Below are 19,403 nucleotides of genomic sequence, written 5' to 3' on the forward strand. Positions count from 1 at the left end.
TTTGTCGGCGCAGAATTAGGGGGATTAGTGATCCTCTTCCCATCTTTACTTCTGAGAGCCGCTGCCACTCCAAGATGCTCTTTTTATACCCAGTCATGTTAATGACCTATTGCCAATTGACCTAATGAGTTGCAATTTGGTCCTCCAGCTGTTCCTTTTTTGTACCTTTAATTTTTCCAGCCTCTTATTGCCCCTGTCCCAACTTTTTTGAGATGTGTTGCTGTCATGAAATTTCAAATGAGCCAATATTTGGCATGAAATTTCAAAATGTCTCACTTTCGACATCTGATATGTTGTCTATGTTCTATTGTGAATACAATATCAGTTGTTGAGATTTGTAAATTATTACATTCCGTTTTTATTTACAATTTGTACTTTGTCCCAACTTTTTTGGAATCGGGGTTGTAAATGCCACAACAGGAGAGGTCAGAAATCGGGAAGAAAGTTTCATAGGCTGCCATGGGACCCTGATAGGCATGCAAAATGGATTGCTGCTATCAGGTATACCATATATACAGTAATAGTGATAGACTACTGATACTTGATCTAACTGATAATATAAAATATTCAACCATAATCGGCTGGTCAGTGCTATACTAGATACTACTGATATATCTAGTATCAGTACTAGTACTCAATACTTAAGTGACTTACCCATCCAATGAGGATTGTTATTTTCTTGTTTACAAGATGCCACATCTGAGGCGGGCTGACAAATCCTGAATTTCTGTAAAGATAACTGTCCAGAGATTTATAAGCACGCAGTGCTTCACCACTGAACAGCAAGGGAAAGTTAATGAGGTAATTATACACATCTGGGTATTCCACCTCTGGCAGTTCAATATCCACTGACACGGTCGTGAAAACTACATCCGGTAATCGATAAGGGTCACTAATCTGTAGGTCGTTTATTTTAGACATATATCTAGTTATCTGTTCATTAGAAAAATGAGCCGTGTAGTCCATCGGTTGAAATTGATCCATTTTGTATACGAGTGCAACAATATTCAGCTGTGTTGTTGACCGACAAGATGGCGGCTGTTTACATTCCAGCCGGGATTTGGTCACGTGACTGCAAGAGCTCCATTGTCAGCCATCTTAGTCACATCTCAGCCAATGTGTGGAGTGCAGCAGGTAGTGGGATTTGAAACAAGTAGCTCGAGCTATACAGTAGTTGCAGAACCAAAGTATGTGAACGAAAAACACTTTTGCAAAATACAATAAGGCATAGGGAATTATTATTGTTTTTATTGACATCCTGATGTTATTGTACATTGCTCAAAATGTACAAAAATGACTTTCTGTTTCAGCCAGCATGAACTTTTTCAGCAGTTTGTGCTACAGTAGCTCTTCTGTGGGATTGGACCATATGGGCTAGCCTTAGTGCGCCATACGAATCAATGAGCCTTTGAGACCCATGACCCTGTCGCCGGTTCACCTGTTGTCCTTCCTTGGAGCACTTTTGGTAGGTACTAACCACTGCATACCGGGAACACCCCACAAGATGTGCCATTTTGCAGACCCAGTCATCCAGCCATCACTATTTGGCCCTTGTCAAAGTCACTCAGATCCTTACACTTGCCCATTTAACTTCGAGAACTGACTGTTCTTTTGCTGCCTAATATATCCCACCCCTTGACCGGTGCCATTGTAATGAGATAATCAATGATATTCACTTCACCTCTCAGTGGTTTTAGTTTTATGTCTGATCCGTGTGTGTGTGTGATTTCATACGTGTTTTTCAAATTTTTTTTATTTTATTTAATGCACATAACAGCTTTATGGAAAAATGCACACCTACTTGTATTTGCACAAATTAAAAACTAAAAGCCCGGGTATGAAATCTGCTTGTCCCAGGCACCAGTGTTACTGATTTATCTACCCCTTTTATTATAATATCAGCTTTGCGTTACCTCTAGAACACAAATGGTTGAGAGTCCAGCACAGTTTTGTAATTTGATCCAGCACCTATTAAACCTGCTGAACTAAACATGTTGAATCAGCTGTGTTTGAGCACGGATGTCATCAAACTGTGCTGGAAATATGCAGTTAGGATTTATAATTGCTCCTCTGCTAAAGTGAGACACATTCTAGTTAAATCTCCGCACTAAAATTCTGATGAATTACTGCAACAGCTTAAAATGTCTGCTCCCAAACACAGCTGGCAGATTGTAAAAGTGTGATTTCCTTTTTGAACTTTTTTCTTCCCTAGCAGCCTTACCTGTCACATTCAGTAATTTAGTCTCATATTTTTTTTCTTCCTCATTTTCACTCCAAGGTCATAGTGCTTCCAGGACCTGATGCAGTATAGCCTAGTTCCCAAAGCTGAGACATAATATTCATCTCTGCAACATCAGATGAGAGATTTGAACATTTGGCTATCAATTAGACTTTCACGCATGCAGGGATGAGCAGTATACGTGATGTTGAATATGTCTTTAAAAATAAAAACAAATAATATTTTAAAATTTGCATTTGATTGTTGTACAGTAAATCTTTATATAGCTTGTATCATTAAGCTTGTGTTCTTTACTTAATTTTTATAAAATATGAAAATACCTTCTATGCGGTTTTATACACACACACACACACACACAAGTAAGTCAAAAAGTTGTTAGACAGATGTTATAATTTCAAAAGGTGTGAAAGACATCCCCCAGAATTCTACAAAGACGGAATTCTCCGAAAGAAACATCGCTTGCAGAAGTGTTTAGACTTAAATGGAAGATATATAGAGAAATAGCTTTGCTATTTTCATTAATAAAGATTTTTTTCAATTTCTCTTAGAACTTATATATATATATATATGGGTGGCATGGTGGTGTCACCTCACAGCAAGAAGGTTCTGGGTTCGAGCCCAGTGGCTGACAGAGGCCTTTCTGTGTGGAGTTTGCATGTTCTCCCCGTGTCTGGGTGGGTTTCCTCCGGGTGCTCTGGTTTCCCCCAAAGATGTGCAGGTTAGGCTAATTGGTGGCTCTAAATTGACCGTAGGTGTGAATGTGAATGGTTGTTTGTCTCTGTGTGTCGGCCCTGCGATGACCTGGTGACTTGTCCAGGATGTACCCCACCTCTTGCCCATAGTCAGCTGGGATAGGCTCCAGCTTGCCCACAACCCTGCACAGGATAAGTGGTTATGGATAATGGATATATATATATATATATATATATATATATATATATATATATACACACACACACACACACATTTTATATATATATATATATATATATATATATATATATATATATATATATATATGTATGTATGTGTGTGTGTGTGTGTGTGTGTGTGTGTGTGTGTGTGTATATATATATATATATATATATATATATATATATATATATATATATATATATATAAAACTGTCATACTTGAACTGTTCCGCAGCTAGAACATTTGGTAAATAATTCACAAATAGTACAGAACCTTCCAAAGACCTAGACCCATCAGGAAGAAAACAGACATAGATGTAATAATGTGTTCATAGACTCATTTATACCACCATGAAAAATAAATAAAAATGTGATTATTAGGTGTTTTTTTTCCATAATTAACATGATTAGCATTGCCCCTTATACTAGGACCATTGACTAGACAGGTAAAAATACTGTTTTTGTTTTTTCATTATTTATTTTGATATTTTACAGCTGGAATATTTTGCATTAAGTATGAAGATACATTTTGATGTATTTTGGCCCATCCTTGCATATGAGTGATGTAAGAATAGGAGTGATCAGTCATCTCTTCTTCATTCTCAGAATAGATGGAACTGTACCAGCATTGCAATGTTATAACATAACATAACATTACAGTATAGATAATGGATGGATATAATGATATAATAATATAATAGTATAATATAATAATGAGGAGCCTGTATGCATGAGATTGCTTTATGATCCCTTGGTTAAATATTATATTATTTACAGTCTATGGGAGTCAAATAATAAGCAGATTTCTTCCACTGGTGTTTCAAACAGCATACAGTTAGGTCCATAAATATTTGGACGGAGGCAACATTTTTCTAATTTTGGTTCTGTACATTACCACAATGAATTGTGAACAAAACAATTCAGATGCAGTTGAAGTTCAGACTTTCAGCTTTAATTCAGTGGGTTGAACAAAATGATTGCATAAAAATGTGAGGAACTAAAGCATTTTTTTAAACACAATCCCTTCATTTCAGGGGCTCAAAAGTAATTGGACAAATTAAATAATTGTAAATAAAATGTTCATTTCTAATACTTGGTTGAAAACCCTTTGTTGGCAATGACTGCCTGAAGTCTTGAACTCATGGACATCACCAGACGCTGTGTTTCCTCCTTTTTAATGCTCTGCCAGGCCTTTACTGCAGCGGTTTTTAGTTGCTGTTTGTTTATGGGCCTTTCTGTCTGAAGTTTAGTCTTTAACAAGTGAAATGCATGCTCAACTGGGTTGAGATCAGGTGACTGACTTGGCCATTCAAGAATATTCCACTTCTTTGCTTTAATAAACTCCTGGGTTGCTTTGGCTTTATGTTTTGGGTCATTGTCCATCTGTATTATGAAACGCCGACCAATCAGTTTGGCTGCATTTGAGCACACAATATGTCTCTGAATACCTCAGAATTCATCCAGCTGCTTCTGTCCTGTGTCACATCATCAATAAACACTAGTGACCCAGTGCCACTGGCAGCCATGCATGCCCAAGCCATCACACTGCCTCCGCCGTGTTTTACAGATGATGTGGTATGCTTTGGATCATGAGCTGTACCACGCCTTCGCTATACTTTTTTCTTTCCATCATTCTGGTAGAGGTTAATCTTGGTTTCATCTGTCCAAAGAATGCTCTTCCAGAACTGTGCTGGCTTTTTTAGATGTTTTTTAGCAAAGTCCAATCTAGCCTTTTTATTCTTGAGGCTTATGAGTGGCTTGCACCGTGCAGTGAACCCTCTGTATTTACTTTCATGCAGTCTTCTCTTTATGGTAGATTTGGATATTGATATGGCTACCTCCTGGAGAGTGTCGTTCACTTGGTTGGCTGTTGTGAAGGGATTTCTCTTCACCATGGAAATTATTCTGCGATCATCCACTACTGTTGTCTTCTGTGAGTGTCCAGGTCTTTTTGCACTGATGAGTTCACCAGTGCTTTCTTTCTTTCTCAGGATGTACCCAACTGTAGATTTTGCCACTCCTAATATTGTAGCAATTTCTTGAATGGGTTTTTTCTGTTTTCACAGCTTAAGGATGGCTTGTTTCACCTGCATGGAGAGCTCCTTTGACCGCATGTTTTCTTCACAGCAAAATCTTCCAAATGCAAGCACCACACCTCAAATCAACTCCAGGCCTTTTATCTGCTTAATTGAGAATGACATAACGAAGGAATTTCCCACACCTGCCCATGAAATAGCCTTTGAGTCAAATGTCCAATTACTTTTGGTCCCTTTAAAAACAGGGTGGCACATGTTAAGGAGCTGAAACTCCTAAACCCTTCATCCAATTTTAATGTGGATACCCTCAAATGAAAGCTGAAAGTCTGGACTTTATGTCCATGTCCATTATATAACTATAACTTGAATATGCTTCAGTAAACAGGTAAAAAAACAAAATTTGTGTCAGTGTCCAAATATATATGGACCTAACTAAGGTCCATATATGAAACTAAGTTAGTCCCTGCTGCTTCTAAATCCCCCTCTCAGAATTACTATTAATACACTCGTAAATTCACACTCACCTGAGGAATGGGTCTGTCAGATATGGAAATGGAGAACCAAGCAAGCAGACTGAAGAGCTAGCAGACTAAAAGCGTTAGAAAGATAATATCTTTAAAAGTCTACAGGCAACACAACTGAAAAATCATCATAGAGGAAAACAGAACAGCAGGGGAAAAGGTAATCTGTCATTGCAAACATTAAAGACTTTTCATGCTGAAGTAAACAGATGGGATCAGCAAGGATTCAGTTACTCCAACATGAAGACAGAAATTTATGGCCAGTTTTGGATGTACTGTATTTGTATTTTCCTGTATTATGGAGCTAATCATATCACATCATATCATTGCAGGGTGTTATTTATTCCAGCACCAGAACTCACTTGACATCTAGTGGTCAGCAGAGGACATGCAAAATGTTTACAGTAGACATCTTGCATTGCAATGACTGTCTTTGATATACAGTACAGTGTGAATTCAGATATATTCGAATTCCCATATTGTGTTTTTAGCCATTAAAAAAAACAAATATCCCAATACATGATACATCTCTAGGTGTTGATTGTTTACAGGAAAAAATATTATATTCACAGGGAAAATGTTTGCATCATATTCTAAAGATGCATGGCTTACTATTGCGTCAAAACTGACTGAATCCATTTTAATGATTTTAAAGTTTGGGAAATTGGAAAACATTAAAATATTTTCATTGGGTAAAGGTGCAATAGTTAATTCTCTCTCTCTCTCTCTCTCTCTCTTAACCAGGAAAATATGCAGAGCATAATAAAATTCAATGTTTGAAGCTATGATCTCAGCACAAGTGGCATGAAATGAACCTTGTTTGGAAGACTGCCTTCTGGACCAAAAGTGTTTGGCGGGGCCTTGTGTCAACCATGTGACTGTTTAACAAGCGTTTTGGTCATGCTGTTATATCTGATAACAACATGGTTTTATTGACCAACAAGTGTTGCCAGGCAAAACAAACCTCACCCGGCCTTTCCGGTGACCTTAACCTTCACCTTGACCCGATTACCCCCAAAATTTAATCAGGTAATCTACCTGATTAAATTGCCCACCTACCCTGAAAATTTGAAGTCAATCGGTGCAACCGTCTAGACGCTAGATTGTTAACAGACAGACACACAAACAAACCGCACTGATTGCAATACCTCACCCCGCTTACTCCGTCGCAGGAGAGGTAAACATGTACCATTCCGCTGATCACTGGTTAAGAGCCCTTCTACAACAGGCCTACCTTGTTGCATAGCAACAAGCCACTTGTGCTGGGATTAGTTTGTGTCAGAAAACGGCTGGTATTAAAACAAACATTTGAAAGATATTTCCTTTACGTTTCTCCATACCTTGTAAACTATCATATAAAAGCAGTAGAACACTTGAGGTTATGTGTTATCATGAATAACATCACAGCTGAGAAGATCTAAAGTTCGGTTCTGTGATAAAAGCACAGCCACAATGTCATTCACGATAACACAAGACCTTGAGTGTTTTATTATTTCACCATGTCCTTCGTCACATTCCCTGACCTGTATATTTCATTAATTAAAATGGTTTATCTAAAAACCCATCATATCAAACTTGGCTTCAAAACAGAAGCTTAATGTAAGCAAGTTCTCTTTCTCTGACGTGCTTTTTTTTTTCCATCTGCAAAAGTATTCAAGGTGATGCGTGAAAACAGCACACAATAGACTATTAACTTAACAGAAAATGTTTGTTTTGGAAATGGGAACTTTCCTTGGAGCTGTTTAGAGACAATACAACATCGTTGATGACAAAGCAGGTGTGTCTTCAGACATCCATTACTGTTCACACACCTGTCTACTCAATTCCTCCATTCTAACTCCACATGTATGGACTAGTCAGTGCAGGAAAGCAATAGTGAAAGAAAAAAAAGCACTTTTCACACCACATCATTCTTCACTCCTCCCTTCTCTGGTTTTGCTTCACCGTGGTAAACCTGTATTTCTTGTCCTGGTTACAACATAACAGCATTTCCTGTGCCTATTAGTATTAGTGGGTTGAATGGTGAAGAAACAGCCATGGAGGAAAGCACAGAGGAAGACCTTGAGTCTCTGATTGAAGGCTTGGCCTTCATTCCTGGACACTTTCATCTGCCGCTGAACCTAAACAGCGAGCCAAGCGGGCCAGCCACCCTGCGCCTCCGTGACACACAGATGAAACGTGAGAACCTACAGGCTGAGCTCGAGGCTGAGATGGGTAGGCTGCGGTATGCTATACGAAACATGCTGGGCTTGCTAACCTACCATCTTGATCAGCTGGAAGAAGCTGAGGAGGTTTTCCGTAACATCTGCCAGGAGGATCCAGGAAACCTTAATGCCTGGGCCAACCTAGCCCACGTGTATGAGCGGCTTGGAAGGGACGGTGAGGAGAGCGAATGTCTAGAACGTGTGAAAGCTCTCATGGAAATGGAGCCCAGTGAGAGCCCAACAGAGGGCAGGCTCAGGGCAGCACGGTGCCTGACAGAGCAGGCTTTCGCCCAGCCTCATGATGTGGAGCTGGAGAGAGAGGAAGACCTGCAGGAAAGACTGACCACCGCACTCACCTTGTATAACCGAGCTCTTCGCTATGGAGGTGAACTGGTAAGACTTTGGCCTTCCAGGAAAAGCCTTTATTTATTTATCCAGAAATACACACATTATCTGTCTGTTGATTTTTTTTTACAGATACCTCAAGAAGAGAAGTGGAGCTGGTATTTCAAAATGGCAACAATTCACATAAGGTATGAAATTCTCCACTTTTAATGTGACTGTTTAACTGTACCTCAGCCAAATGCTGGCTGCTTTAATCATAGACAAGTAACATGTTCCTACAGTCATACAATACATTCTTTTGAAATCTTCCTGCCTTTATAGATTATATGGTATTGTCAATGATTCAAAGGATTTAGAGCACACCAGGCTTGTGCACTTCAACAAAGGTCTGACACTGTTAACAGAGACTCTTAAATCAGACACAACACACCTCAAAGGTAAACATTCATGCCTTATAATCATGATCACCAACAAAAGCTTTAGCTTTTAGTTTGGCCATTGACTTTTAGCTTTTTATTTGGCTTTGCTGCATCTTCTGCACACCATGATAGCTTGTTTTTATTATTTTACAATAAAAGTCAATGTGACTTATGTGGGACGTTGATGTGCTGTTAAATAAGAGCCCACGTGTCACAGACCTGCCAGTCTAGTTTCTCATGTAATGATTACCTCTTCTCCATACCGAGTTGTATATTGACTCAGCTGCCTCTGTTCTTAGCACTTGCCTGGTGCTACATTGGTCTCATGCTGGAGAGGAAAGAGGAGTTCTCCACTATTCCAATGTCAGTTCACGACTGCGGCCTGTCTGGATCTGAGCCTCTGTCGTGCTACGGATCGGTACTGTATGTTAATCGAGACATATCAGAAGTTATTATATCCACATTCACTGGATATGCGCAATCATGCACTCTGATTGGCTACTCTACTACTAGGCTATCGGCTCATATACCGTGAGTAGAGAAAAATAAAATGGCGGAGCGTGTTGCTGAACCAACCAAGGATGAACTAAAAACTCTACTCAAAAACAAAACCCCCAAAAATACAAAAAAAAGCAAAAAATATGGAATGAAAGTATTTGATGGTAAGAACGTATCTTTTTAAAAATTTGAATATTTTACTACGCATGTATGTAATGTCATGTGTCCGCTAAGTGGAAATGATTTTGTCTGATTTTGTATAAAGTTTTTATTTATCGAATTTGCAAAAAATAACAATAAAAATGCTCTGTTTCTCAAAATCCAGTGAATGTGGATATAATAAAACAGTTATTCCACTCAATCTCGTTGTACATGGCTTATAGCCAACTCATGCTACGCACCTCGTCAGCTATCAGGTCATGTACGACTCGATTTTGTGGAATAACTGTTAAATATACAGACTGTATACACTTTTATTCCACATTTTCACATTACGATCTGGCTATTCTCTTTTGCTGCTCATATGTTCCAAGTTTCTTAGCACAGACTTTTATTTTAGCTCAACAACATTATGTAAGGAGCGGCATGGTGGTGTAGTAGTTAGCGCTGTCGCCTCACAGCAAGAAGGTCCGGGTTCGAGCCCCGTGGCTGGCGAGGGCCTTTCTGTGTGGAGTTTGCATGTTCTCCTCGTGTCCGCGTGGGTTTCCTCCAGGTGCTCCGGTTTCCTCCACAGTCCAAAGACATGCAGGTTAGGTTAACTGGTGACTCTAAATTGACCGTAGGTGTGAATGTGAGTGTGAATGGTTGTCTGTGTCTATGTGTCAGCCCTGTGATGACCTGGCGACTTGTCCAGGGTGTACCCCGCCTTTCCCCCGTAGTCAGCTGGGATAGGCTCCAGCTTGCCTGTGACCCTGTAGAACAGGATAAAGCGGCTAGAGATAATGAGATGAGATGAGAACATTATGTAAAGGACTGTTATTTTATACACTACAAGTTACTACACATGTTACATTTGCTTTATATAATATGATTTGCACTGAAGAAATTCTCCAGTGTTTTTTATGCTGAAGTGACTCAACAATTTATGAAGAAGTCTCCAAACACACTACAGAAATGTTTCATAAGCATTTACTGATGGAATACAAGTTTAAAATTTTTTAATCTTTTCTTTTCCCAGAAAAGGGAGACATATCAACATTCTTGTCAGTGATAATCACATTCTATAGATGTAGTAGATAAAAATTAGTTTTTTAAATGGACTATTCCTTTAATATTTTTAACCCATACTGCTGCCTATCTCTAAAAACTCACCTACTCTATTCAAATAACATCTGCCTTTGGGGAAAAAAATGCCCCAATATTTTTAGAGTTGAAATAGTTTTCCTCAAAACTGCATCAACACTGTCGGTCTTAGAAATGCCACACAGATAATTCAGTTGATATGCGAAAGAAAAAATGGCTGTTATATTAATTGGTTGTCAAGATTTACTCAAATAATAAGCAGTAAGAAATTATCTTGTTTGGGTGTGTTTACAGGGAATCAAACTGGCCACTGATGACGCATTCACATTGAATCAGCTAGCCAGCGTCTTTTTTTGGTCAGGCAAACATGAGATGTCAATGGGCATCTGTAACATGGCCCTGAATGTGCTGCCTGATGCAGAGCTAAACTGGAAAGCATACTGCACTCGAGCCAAGGTAAGTCCAGCTCCCATATAGTATACGGCAACTATGGCAAGGCCAATTTATTTGTTTTTGCTATTGTTATAGCCATTTCTTATTTTTCTTTGAATTATTACTTTTTGTTTTGAAGTATGGTCGTTTTTGTATGATTTATGGTTTTAAACTACATTTCCTTGCCTGACGTGGTGACCAGCCATATTTAATGTGACGTTGAAGGGGCAAAGGGTATATGGTGTTGGGCACAGGTGTTAGTTGGGGGCCAATGGATAATGGGAGGGCAGGCAATCACACTGTTTTTGACCACTCTCTAGTTTACATTCATTTCGAAACAGCTTTTTTGTTGGCATTACATCTATGGACTAATTTTACCACCACTTTTCTTTCAAGTTTATGTTTTGTTAACGGACAATAAATTCAATTTTCAACATAAACAAAGAGGTGCGTTAATCCCGCCTGGCTCGCCGTTGTTCATGGCTCATGGAAACTTGGACTTAAAAAATGACATCACAGCTATACACCGAAGAGATCTGGGTTTCAGATCAATATGAGAGAATAAATCAGAATCTTCTATTTTATTTCCTACCATTTACATCTAGATGTGTTAAACAAATTAGAGCAAAGTACAATTTTGTTTGAACCCAGCCATTTTTCAAGTGAACAAGAAATACTGGAATATTGATTGAAAGGTGTTTCTTGTTACCTGGGTGTGCCCTGTTAGACTGTTTAAATAGTTACTAGCTCTGAATATCTACTCTTAGTTTGAGCCCTGGGTTTTGCCTCTAAAGACTACATTTGTTGTTAAAAAGGATAAACCAGCATGAAGACCAGAGAGCTGTCTATAGCAGAAAAGCAAGTTATTTTGAAGTTCAACTAAGGGAAAATTGATCAGAGCCTTTGGACAAGCATTGGTCATAGCCAATATAATAATATGGATTATTCTATTCACATTCACTGGATGTGAGCAATCGCACGCTCTGATTGGCTACTCTACTACTAGGCTATCAACTCATATACCATGAGTAGACAAAAACAAAATGGCGGCACATGTTGCTGAATGAACCAAGGACGAAATAAAAATTCTACTCAAAACCAACCCCTCCCCCCAAAAAAAGAAACAAAATATGAAATGGAAGTATTTGATGGTAAGAATGTATCTTTTTTTATTTTTCAAGAATTATTATTATAGCATTTTTCACAAATTGCTACTGTCATTTTGCCGGTTTGTTTACATTCTTCATCTTTAAGCATTAAAATTTGTTGAATTTTTTTAGACTAGTTTAAAAGCTCAAAGAAGTTTGAAAATTACATCACTGAACTGTCCAAGGAAGAATTAAATAAATGTCTAAAGCTATTCTATACCTCAGCACGATGGCACTTTCTACAAAAAAAACCCATCACCACTACTACTAAAGTCAATTCGTGCAGCCATCGATAGGTTTTTAAAAAGTCCGCCTAAGCGGAAATGATTTTGTCAGATGTTTTGTATAAAGGTTTTGTTTATCGAATTTGCAAAAAATAAAAATGCTCTGTTTCTCAAAATCCAGTGAATGTGCATATAATAAAACAGTTATTCCATTCAATCTCGTTGTACATGGCTTATAGCACTATCAGCTCATGTACGACTCCATTTCATGGAATAACTGTTAAATGTCCTGAAAAATAAGAACCCACTGGTTTACTAACAACCAGACATCAAACAGGTAAGCCAAGAAAAACAACAGCAGTTGATGGTATTCTGCGAGCTGTGATGAAAAACCCAAAAAGTCAGTCAGTGACATCACCAATGTTCTCCACAGAGCAGGGGTAAAGTTATCATAATCCACTGTTTGAAAAAGACTTTGAGAGCAGAAATATATAGGTCATACCACAAGATTCAAACCATTCATCAGCAGTAAGAATCAGAAGGCCAGATTGGAATTCACAAAGAAATACAGAGATGAGCCAGAAAAGTTCTGGAACCAAGATTAACCTCGATCAAAGTGATGGAAAGGCTAAAGTGTGGAGAAAGAAAGGATCTGCTCATGATCCAAAACATACAAGCCCATCAGTCAAGCACGGTGGAGATAGTGTCATGGCTTGGGCTTGCATGGCTGTTTCTGAAACGTTCTTTCTAATCTTTATTGATGGTGTAGCGCATGATGGTAGCAGCAGAATGAATTCAGAAGTCTACAGAAAGTCTCTGCCTGCCAACTTACAAAGAAATTCATCCAATCTAATTGGGAGGAACTTCATCATGCAGCAAGACAATAACCCAAACTACACTGCCAAAACAAGAAATAACATCATGGAAAAAACTGGAAGGTTTTGGACTGGCCAAGTCAATCACCAGATCTTAACCCAACTGAGCATGCATTTCACTTTTTTATACATAACCCATCATTGTGTTGGGCACCAACAGTGAGTGAAGTTTAAAAAAAAAAAGCTCTAAAGTTGATTATGTGGTATTTGTATCTGGAGGCTATTGCTCTGCAAGTAAAACAGTTTATACTGTATATTAAGTCATGGCAAAGTCAGCACTTTGGTACATAATACAAAGAAAAACTGCAGAGTTACATTCCTGTCCAGTTGCTTACAGATTGCCGTGTACGTTTAAGAAAACATCAGCATTAATATCAATTTCCGTTTCATTATAAACCAACCCAGTCAATTTTTCCTCAGTTTTCTTTCATTTCTAAGCATTCTGCATGTCTAAGAAATCTTACCTGGCAAAAAAGTTGGCTAACAGCTCCTTTCCATTCTCTCTCCAGCTTAAACTCACAAACTACATTAAGGAATTAGACCAGGCAAAGCTGGGACTGAGTGGGATTCCCGACCGTCAGGACCTGAGAGAAGCCCGAGCTGACCTTGAGCGGGTACTGAGTGTTCAGGCATGTCTCAGGACTCACCTAGAGATGGGAAAGGTGAGACAAGCTGCCAAACATAGATAAATGCTGGCTTCTGTAACTGCGTTACTACAGAAAGAAATACCACAACCGTGTTCAACATAACAGTAACATAGCATGGTGGTACCAGTCATCATCATACATGATCAATGACTCCTAATTGCACTATCGGGTGTCGTTCAGAAGAGGATGGGGATTTTTTTTTTCGAGTCTTGCTCCCCTCAAGGGCCCCTCTACCCCATACCATCTTGGCGAGTGTTTCCTTGCCTCAGTCACCTCTGGCTTGCTCTTTAGTGATCTAAATCTAAACCCATATGGATTTCTATAAAGCTGTTTTGTGACATCGTCCACTGTTAAAAGTGCTATATAAATAAAACTGAATTGAACAATACAGTAAAGGAGCATTTACCAATCTTTAGTAAAGTTGTTTGTTCATGTCTTCGTAGGCCAAACCAAACTAAAAATTGCCACAAATTTACAAAAATCTAATAATGCTGTAGCCTACCAAGATTGATTTATTTCTTACTCACCTGAATATGTTGATAAATGGCATTCAGCCATAAAGTGCAAATTGTGCCGATTTAGACTTAGCGACGGGCAGCACAGTGGTGTAGTGGTTAGCACTGTTGCCTCACACCAAGAAGGTCCTGGGTTCGAGCCCAGTGGCCGATGGGGGCCTTTCTGTGTGGAGTTTGCATGTTCTCTGCGTGTGTGTGGAGTTTGCATGTTCTCTGTGTGGGTTTCCTCTGGATGCTCCAGTTTCCCCCACAGTCCAAAGACATGCAGGTTAGGTTAACTAGCTACTCTAAGGCCAAGTTTACATTAGACCGTATCTGTCTCGTTTTCTTCGCGGATGCACTGTCCGTTTACATTAAAACACCTGGAAACGCCAGGAAACGGGAATCCGCCAGGGTCCACGTATTCAATCCAGATCGTGTCTGGTCCGGTGCTGTGTAAACATTGAGAATACGCGGATACGCGGATACGCTGTGCTGAGCTCTAGCTGGCGTCGTCATTGGACAACGTCACTGTGACATCCACCTTCCTGATTCGCTGGCGTTGGTCATGTGACGCGACTGCTGAAAAACAGCGCGGACTTCCGCCTTGTATCACCTTTCATTAAAGAGTATAAAAGTATGAAAATACTGCAAATACTGCCCATTGTGTAGTTATGATTGTCTTTAGGCTTGCCATCCTTCCACTTGCAAGTGGTAAGTGACGCGCATGCCCGACATGCACTGAGATCACACACACAGCGGCTCAGTCCCAAATCACTGCTTGTGCACTTCACTCGCGCGCTCTGTGAGCTGCGCAGGGCCGGAGTGCGCACCCTCCAGAGGGCACTCGCTGTTCAGGGCGGAGTGATTTGGAGCGCAGGATGCCTGCGGAGCCGAGCGTATCCGTGTATTGGCGTTGCTGTGTGCACGCGAATCGTGTATTGGCGTTGCTGTGTGCACACTAATCGTTTTAAAAACGTTAATCTGATGATCCGCTGATACGGTCTAATGTAAACCCCACCTAAATTGCCCATAGGTGTGAATGGTTGAGAGGCATAAACCTCTAAAAAATAATCCAGTAGAAGGCAACAGGAAACCACTACTGTAATCCTTCTCTAGAAACTACATTACGTATATATTTAGCGACACCCACAAAACTCCAAAAGAGGTAAACCTTACAAGTGCTTTCAGTGACAGATATGACAGCTAAATGGTGAAAGACTGTCTCCTAACCTCCCTACATTTGTGTCAAAATGAAATCAACTAGCCTAGCAATATAAAATTGCAGTAACACCGGTCAGTTAGAGAAGGTGAAACCTATCTATTAAGGTTCACATTAATAATGAATGTGCTGATATAAAAATTTACACAAAACAAAGATCTTTTGTGGTATACGAACATCTTTCTGGACAAACTGCATTTTTGTGAATACCTCATTTCTTTTCTAAAGGCTCCTGCAAACAATTGATGAATAAATCTGTTCATATCCAGCTTGATTAAAGAGGCTTAAATATTTTAAATCTTACAAACACTTAATATATGATAAAATGTACAACTCTTCCATCACATCTTTCTTCTCTCAGGTCTACTACTACATGGGTGTGGATGCGGTGCAGGAGAGTATAATGGTGGATGAGATGGCAGTTAATCAGGCTTTAGTCAGCCTGGCACAGGCCTTGAAGTGCCCACTGGGTTCCACTTTGCCAGAACTCCAGCTCCTGCGTGGCCGCTGCTTGCTGCTCAAAGGGGAAGAGGAGAATGCTATCGATTGCTTCAGGCAATCACTGGGGCTGGAACGACCTGGAAGCTGTGAGCAGCAGGCACTGCACTTCTTGCTGGAGGCTCTGTTGACCAGTTTCACCAAGAGCACAGGGGACATCAGTCACATTTTATCCCAGTTAGAGGAATGTGTAAAGCAGGCTGAGGAGAGACATGGCACTAACACAGTCCAGGCAGAGCTCAAACTGTTGGGCAGGACATACACTGATGAAGTGGCAGAGCTGTCAAGGGAACTGGTGAAGAAGGGGAAGTTGGGAATGGTGAGGAGACTGCTGCAGAGCATACAGCCTCAGGATAAACTAGCTCTGGGCAGATCTCTGTCTGTGTAAGAGGAACAGAACGAGGATGAGGAGGACCTGTGAGCACTGGACTGCCTGGGACTCCTTTTTCTACTCCTTGTGTAGAAAAAGGAGTGAATGTAGTTTTACATCTTTAACATTGTAAGCCGGAAAAGCAATGAAAGTGTCATTCTGAAAATAAAATTTCGACTCCAAACTAACAGCTATTGTTTTCCTGTGAATTATTCTTTATTTGTGCATTGGGCATCCTCCTATTTAAGTATATTTACTTCACAGCATGGTTTTACCCTCCACACATAAAGGCTAGATTGAATATTATTATACATACAGGAAACTTTTTCGATGAAATAAAAACATGTACTCTATTCCCTTCTAGCGGGTTTCATTCATTTGGTTTGATAGCATGCAATATTGTTAGCATATGGCTTATCCTACATGCATTATGTCACGTTACTCAGTGGAGAATGAGTGTTGAATATGCTTTACGTTATTACATTGCTGTCAAAACAACATGATGTCATACGTCAGAGCTGATGCGAATATTCAGTGAGAAAGAATGCAATGAGCGCAGAAGCATTTATTTGTTCGCCAGCGGTGCCCGCAGTAAACTGTTGCAGTGAATTGAAAGTGCCATAAGATACGTATTAGACATACAGTGGTGCTTGAAAGTTTGTGAACCCTTTAGAATTTTCTATATTTCTGCATAAATATGACCAAAAACAACATCAGATTTTCACACAAGTCCTAAAAGTAGATAAAGAGAACCCAGTTAAACAAATGAGACAAAAATATTATACTTGGTCATTTATTTATTGAGGAAAATGATCCAATATTACATATCTGTGAGTGGCAAAAGTATGTGAACCTCTAGGATTAGCAGTTAATTTGAAGGTGAAATTAGAGTCAGGTGTTTTCAATCAATGGGATGACAATCAGGTGTGAGTGGGCACCCTGTTTTATTTAAAGAACAGGGATCTATCAAAGTCTGATCTTCACAACACATGTTTGTGGAAGTGTATCATGGCACAAACGAAGGAGATTTCTGAGGACCTCAGAAAAAGCGTTGTTGATGCTCATCAGGCTGGAAAAGGTTACAAAACCATCTCTAAAGAGTTTGGACTCCACCAATCCACAGTCAGACAGATTGTGTACAAATGGAGGAAATTCAAGACCATTGTTACCCTCCCCAGGAGTGGTCGACCAACAAAGATCACTCCAAGAGCAAGGCGTGTAATAGTCAGCGAGGTGACAAAGGACCCCAGGGTAACTTCTAAGTAACTGAAGACCTCTCTCACATTGGCTAATGTTAATGTTCATGAGTCCACCATCAGGAAAACACTGAACAACAATGGTGTGCGTGGCAGGGTTGCAAGGAGAAAGCCACTGCTCTCCAAAAAGAACATTGCTGCTCATCTGCAGTTTGCTGAAGATCACAACAAGCCAGAAAGACTACTGGAAAAATGTTTTGTGGACGGATGAGACCAAAATAGAACTTTTTGGTTTAAATGAGAAGCGTTATGTTTGGAGAAAGGAAAACACTGCATTCCAGCATAAGAACCTTATCTCATCTGTGAAACATGGTGGTGGTAGTATCATGGTTTGGCCTGTTTTGCTGCATCTGGGCCAGGATGGTTTGCCATCATTGATGGAACAATGAATTCTGAATTTTACCAGCAAATTCTAAAGGAAAATGTCAGGATATCTGTCCATGAACTGAATTTCAAGAGAAGGTGGGTCATGCAGCAAGACAACGACCCTAAGCACACAAGTCGTTCTACCAAAGAATGGTTAAAGAAGAATAAAGTTCATGTTTTGGAATGACCAAGTTAAAGTCCTGACTTTAATCCAATCGAAATGTTGTGGAAGGACCTGAAGCGAGCAGTTCATGTGAGGAAACCCACCAACATCCCAGAGTTGAAGCTGTTCTGTACGGAGGAATGGGCTAAAATTCCTCCAAGCCAGCGTGCAGGACTGATCAACAGTTACCGGAAACGTTTAGTTGCAGTTATTGCTGCACAAGGGGGTGACACCAGATACTGAAAGCAAAGGTTCACATACTTTTGCCACTCACAAGTATGTAATATTGGATCATTTTCCTGGATAAATAAATGACCATGTATAATATTTTTGTCTCATTTGTTTAACTGGGTTCTCTTTATCTACTTTTAGGACTTGTGTGAAAACCTGATGATGTTTTAGGTCATATTTATGCAGAAATATAGAAAATTCTAAAGGGTTCACAAACTTTCAAGCACCACTGTAAAACTTACGCGCTAGTGAGCAACTGTAACAATTTATAAACAAACATGGCCGCCTGGTTTGTTCCATAGAATGTGCATGTATAAGAAATAATAATAATGATGATGATAATATTGGCTGGCGGGCAGCACGGTAGTGTAGTGGTTAGCACTGTTGCCTCACAGCAAGAAGGTTCTGGGTTCAAGCCCAGGGGCTGACGGGGGCCTTTCTGTGTGGAGTTTGTATGTTCTCCCTGTGTCTGCATGGGTTTCCTCCAGGCGCTCCGGTTTCTCCCACAGTCCAAAGACATGCAGGTTAGACTAATTGGTGGCTCTAAATTGACCGTAGATGTGAATGTGTCTATGTGTCAGCCCTGCGATGATCTGGCAACTTGTCCAGGGTGTACCCCACCTCTCGCCCATAGTCAGCTGGGATAGGCTTCAGCTCGCCTGCGACCCTACACAGGACAAGTGGCTACAGATAATGGATGGATGGATGATAATATTGGCTGGCGGGCGGCACGGTGGTGTAGTGGTTAGCACTGTCGCCTCACAGCAAGAAGGTTCTGGGTTTGAGCCCAGCGGCTGACAGGGGCCTTTCTGTGTGAAGTTTGCATGTTCTCCCCGTGCCTGCGTGGGTTTCCTCCGGGTGCTCTGGTTTCCCCCACAGTCCAAAGACATGCAGGTTAGGTTAACTGGCTACTCTAAATTGCCCATACATGTGTGTGTGTGAATGGTTGTTTCCCAAGCCCAGGAACAGGGCAGTTTCGGCAGGAAGGGCATCCAGTGTAAAACTGTCTGTGCTCCAATTAATATGAAATGTGGATCAACATGTGGACCCCAACCTGGC

General features: G+C 40.1%; 1 protein-coding gene across 1 annotated transcript; it reads left to right on the forward strand.

Moving 5' to 3' along the window:
- Positions 1-7,638: 7,638 nt before the first annotated feature.
- Positions 7,639-16,516, forward strand: ttc22 (tetratricopeptide repeat domain 22). Its single transcript, XM_060919882.1, has 7 exons — positions 7,639-8,307; positions 8,392-8,447; positions 8,581-8,696; positions 8,978-9,096; positions 10,713-10,874; positions 13,607-13,759; positions 15,822-16,516. The coding sequence occupies exons 1-7, from the start codon at positions 7,747-7,749 to the stop codon at positions 16,344-16,346; spliced, it is 1,692 nt and encodes a 563-aa protein (XP_060775865.1). The 5' UTR covers positions 7,639-7,746; the 3' UTR covers positions 16,347-16,516.
- Positions 16,517-19,403: the final 2,887 nt, after the last annotated feature.

Source organism: Neoarius graeffei, chromosome 4, assembly GCF_027579695.1.
Source record: "Neoarius graeffei isolate fNeoGra1 chromosome 4, fNeoGra1.pri, whole genome shotgun sequence".
NCBI classification, from domain to species: Eukaryota; Metazoa; Chordata; class Actinopteri; order Siluriformes; family Ariidae; genus Neoarius; species Neoarius graeffei.

Excerpts from the sequence above, each read along its gene's own strand:
- ttc22 (XM_060919882.1), top strand. The coding sequence starts at position 7,747 with ATGGAGGAAAGCACAGAGGAAGACCTTGAGTCTCTGATTGAAGGCTTG. Across the intron at positions 8,448-8,580 it reads ATGGCAACAATTCACATAAG|ATTATATGGTATTGTCAATG; the intron begins GTATGAAATTCT and ends CTGCCTTTATAG. Across the intron at positions 8,697-8,977 it reads AGACACAACACACCTCAAAG|CACTTGCCTGGTGCTACATT; the intron begins GTAAACATTCAT and ends CTCTGTTCTTAG.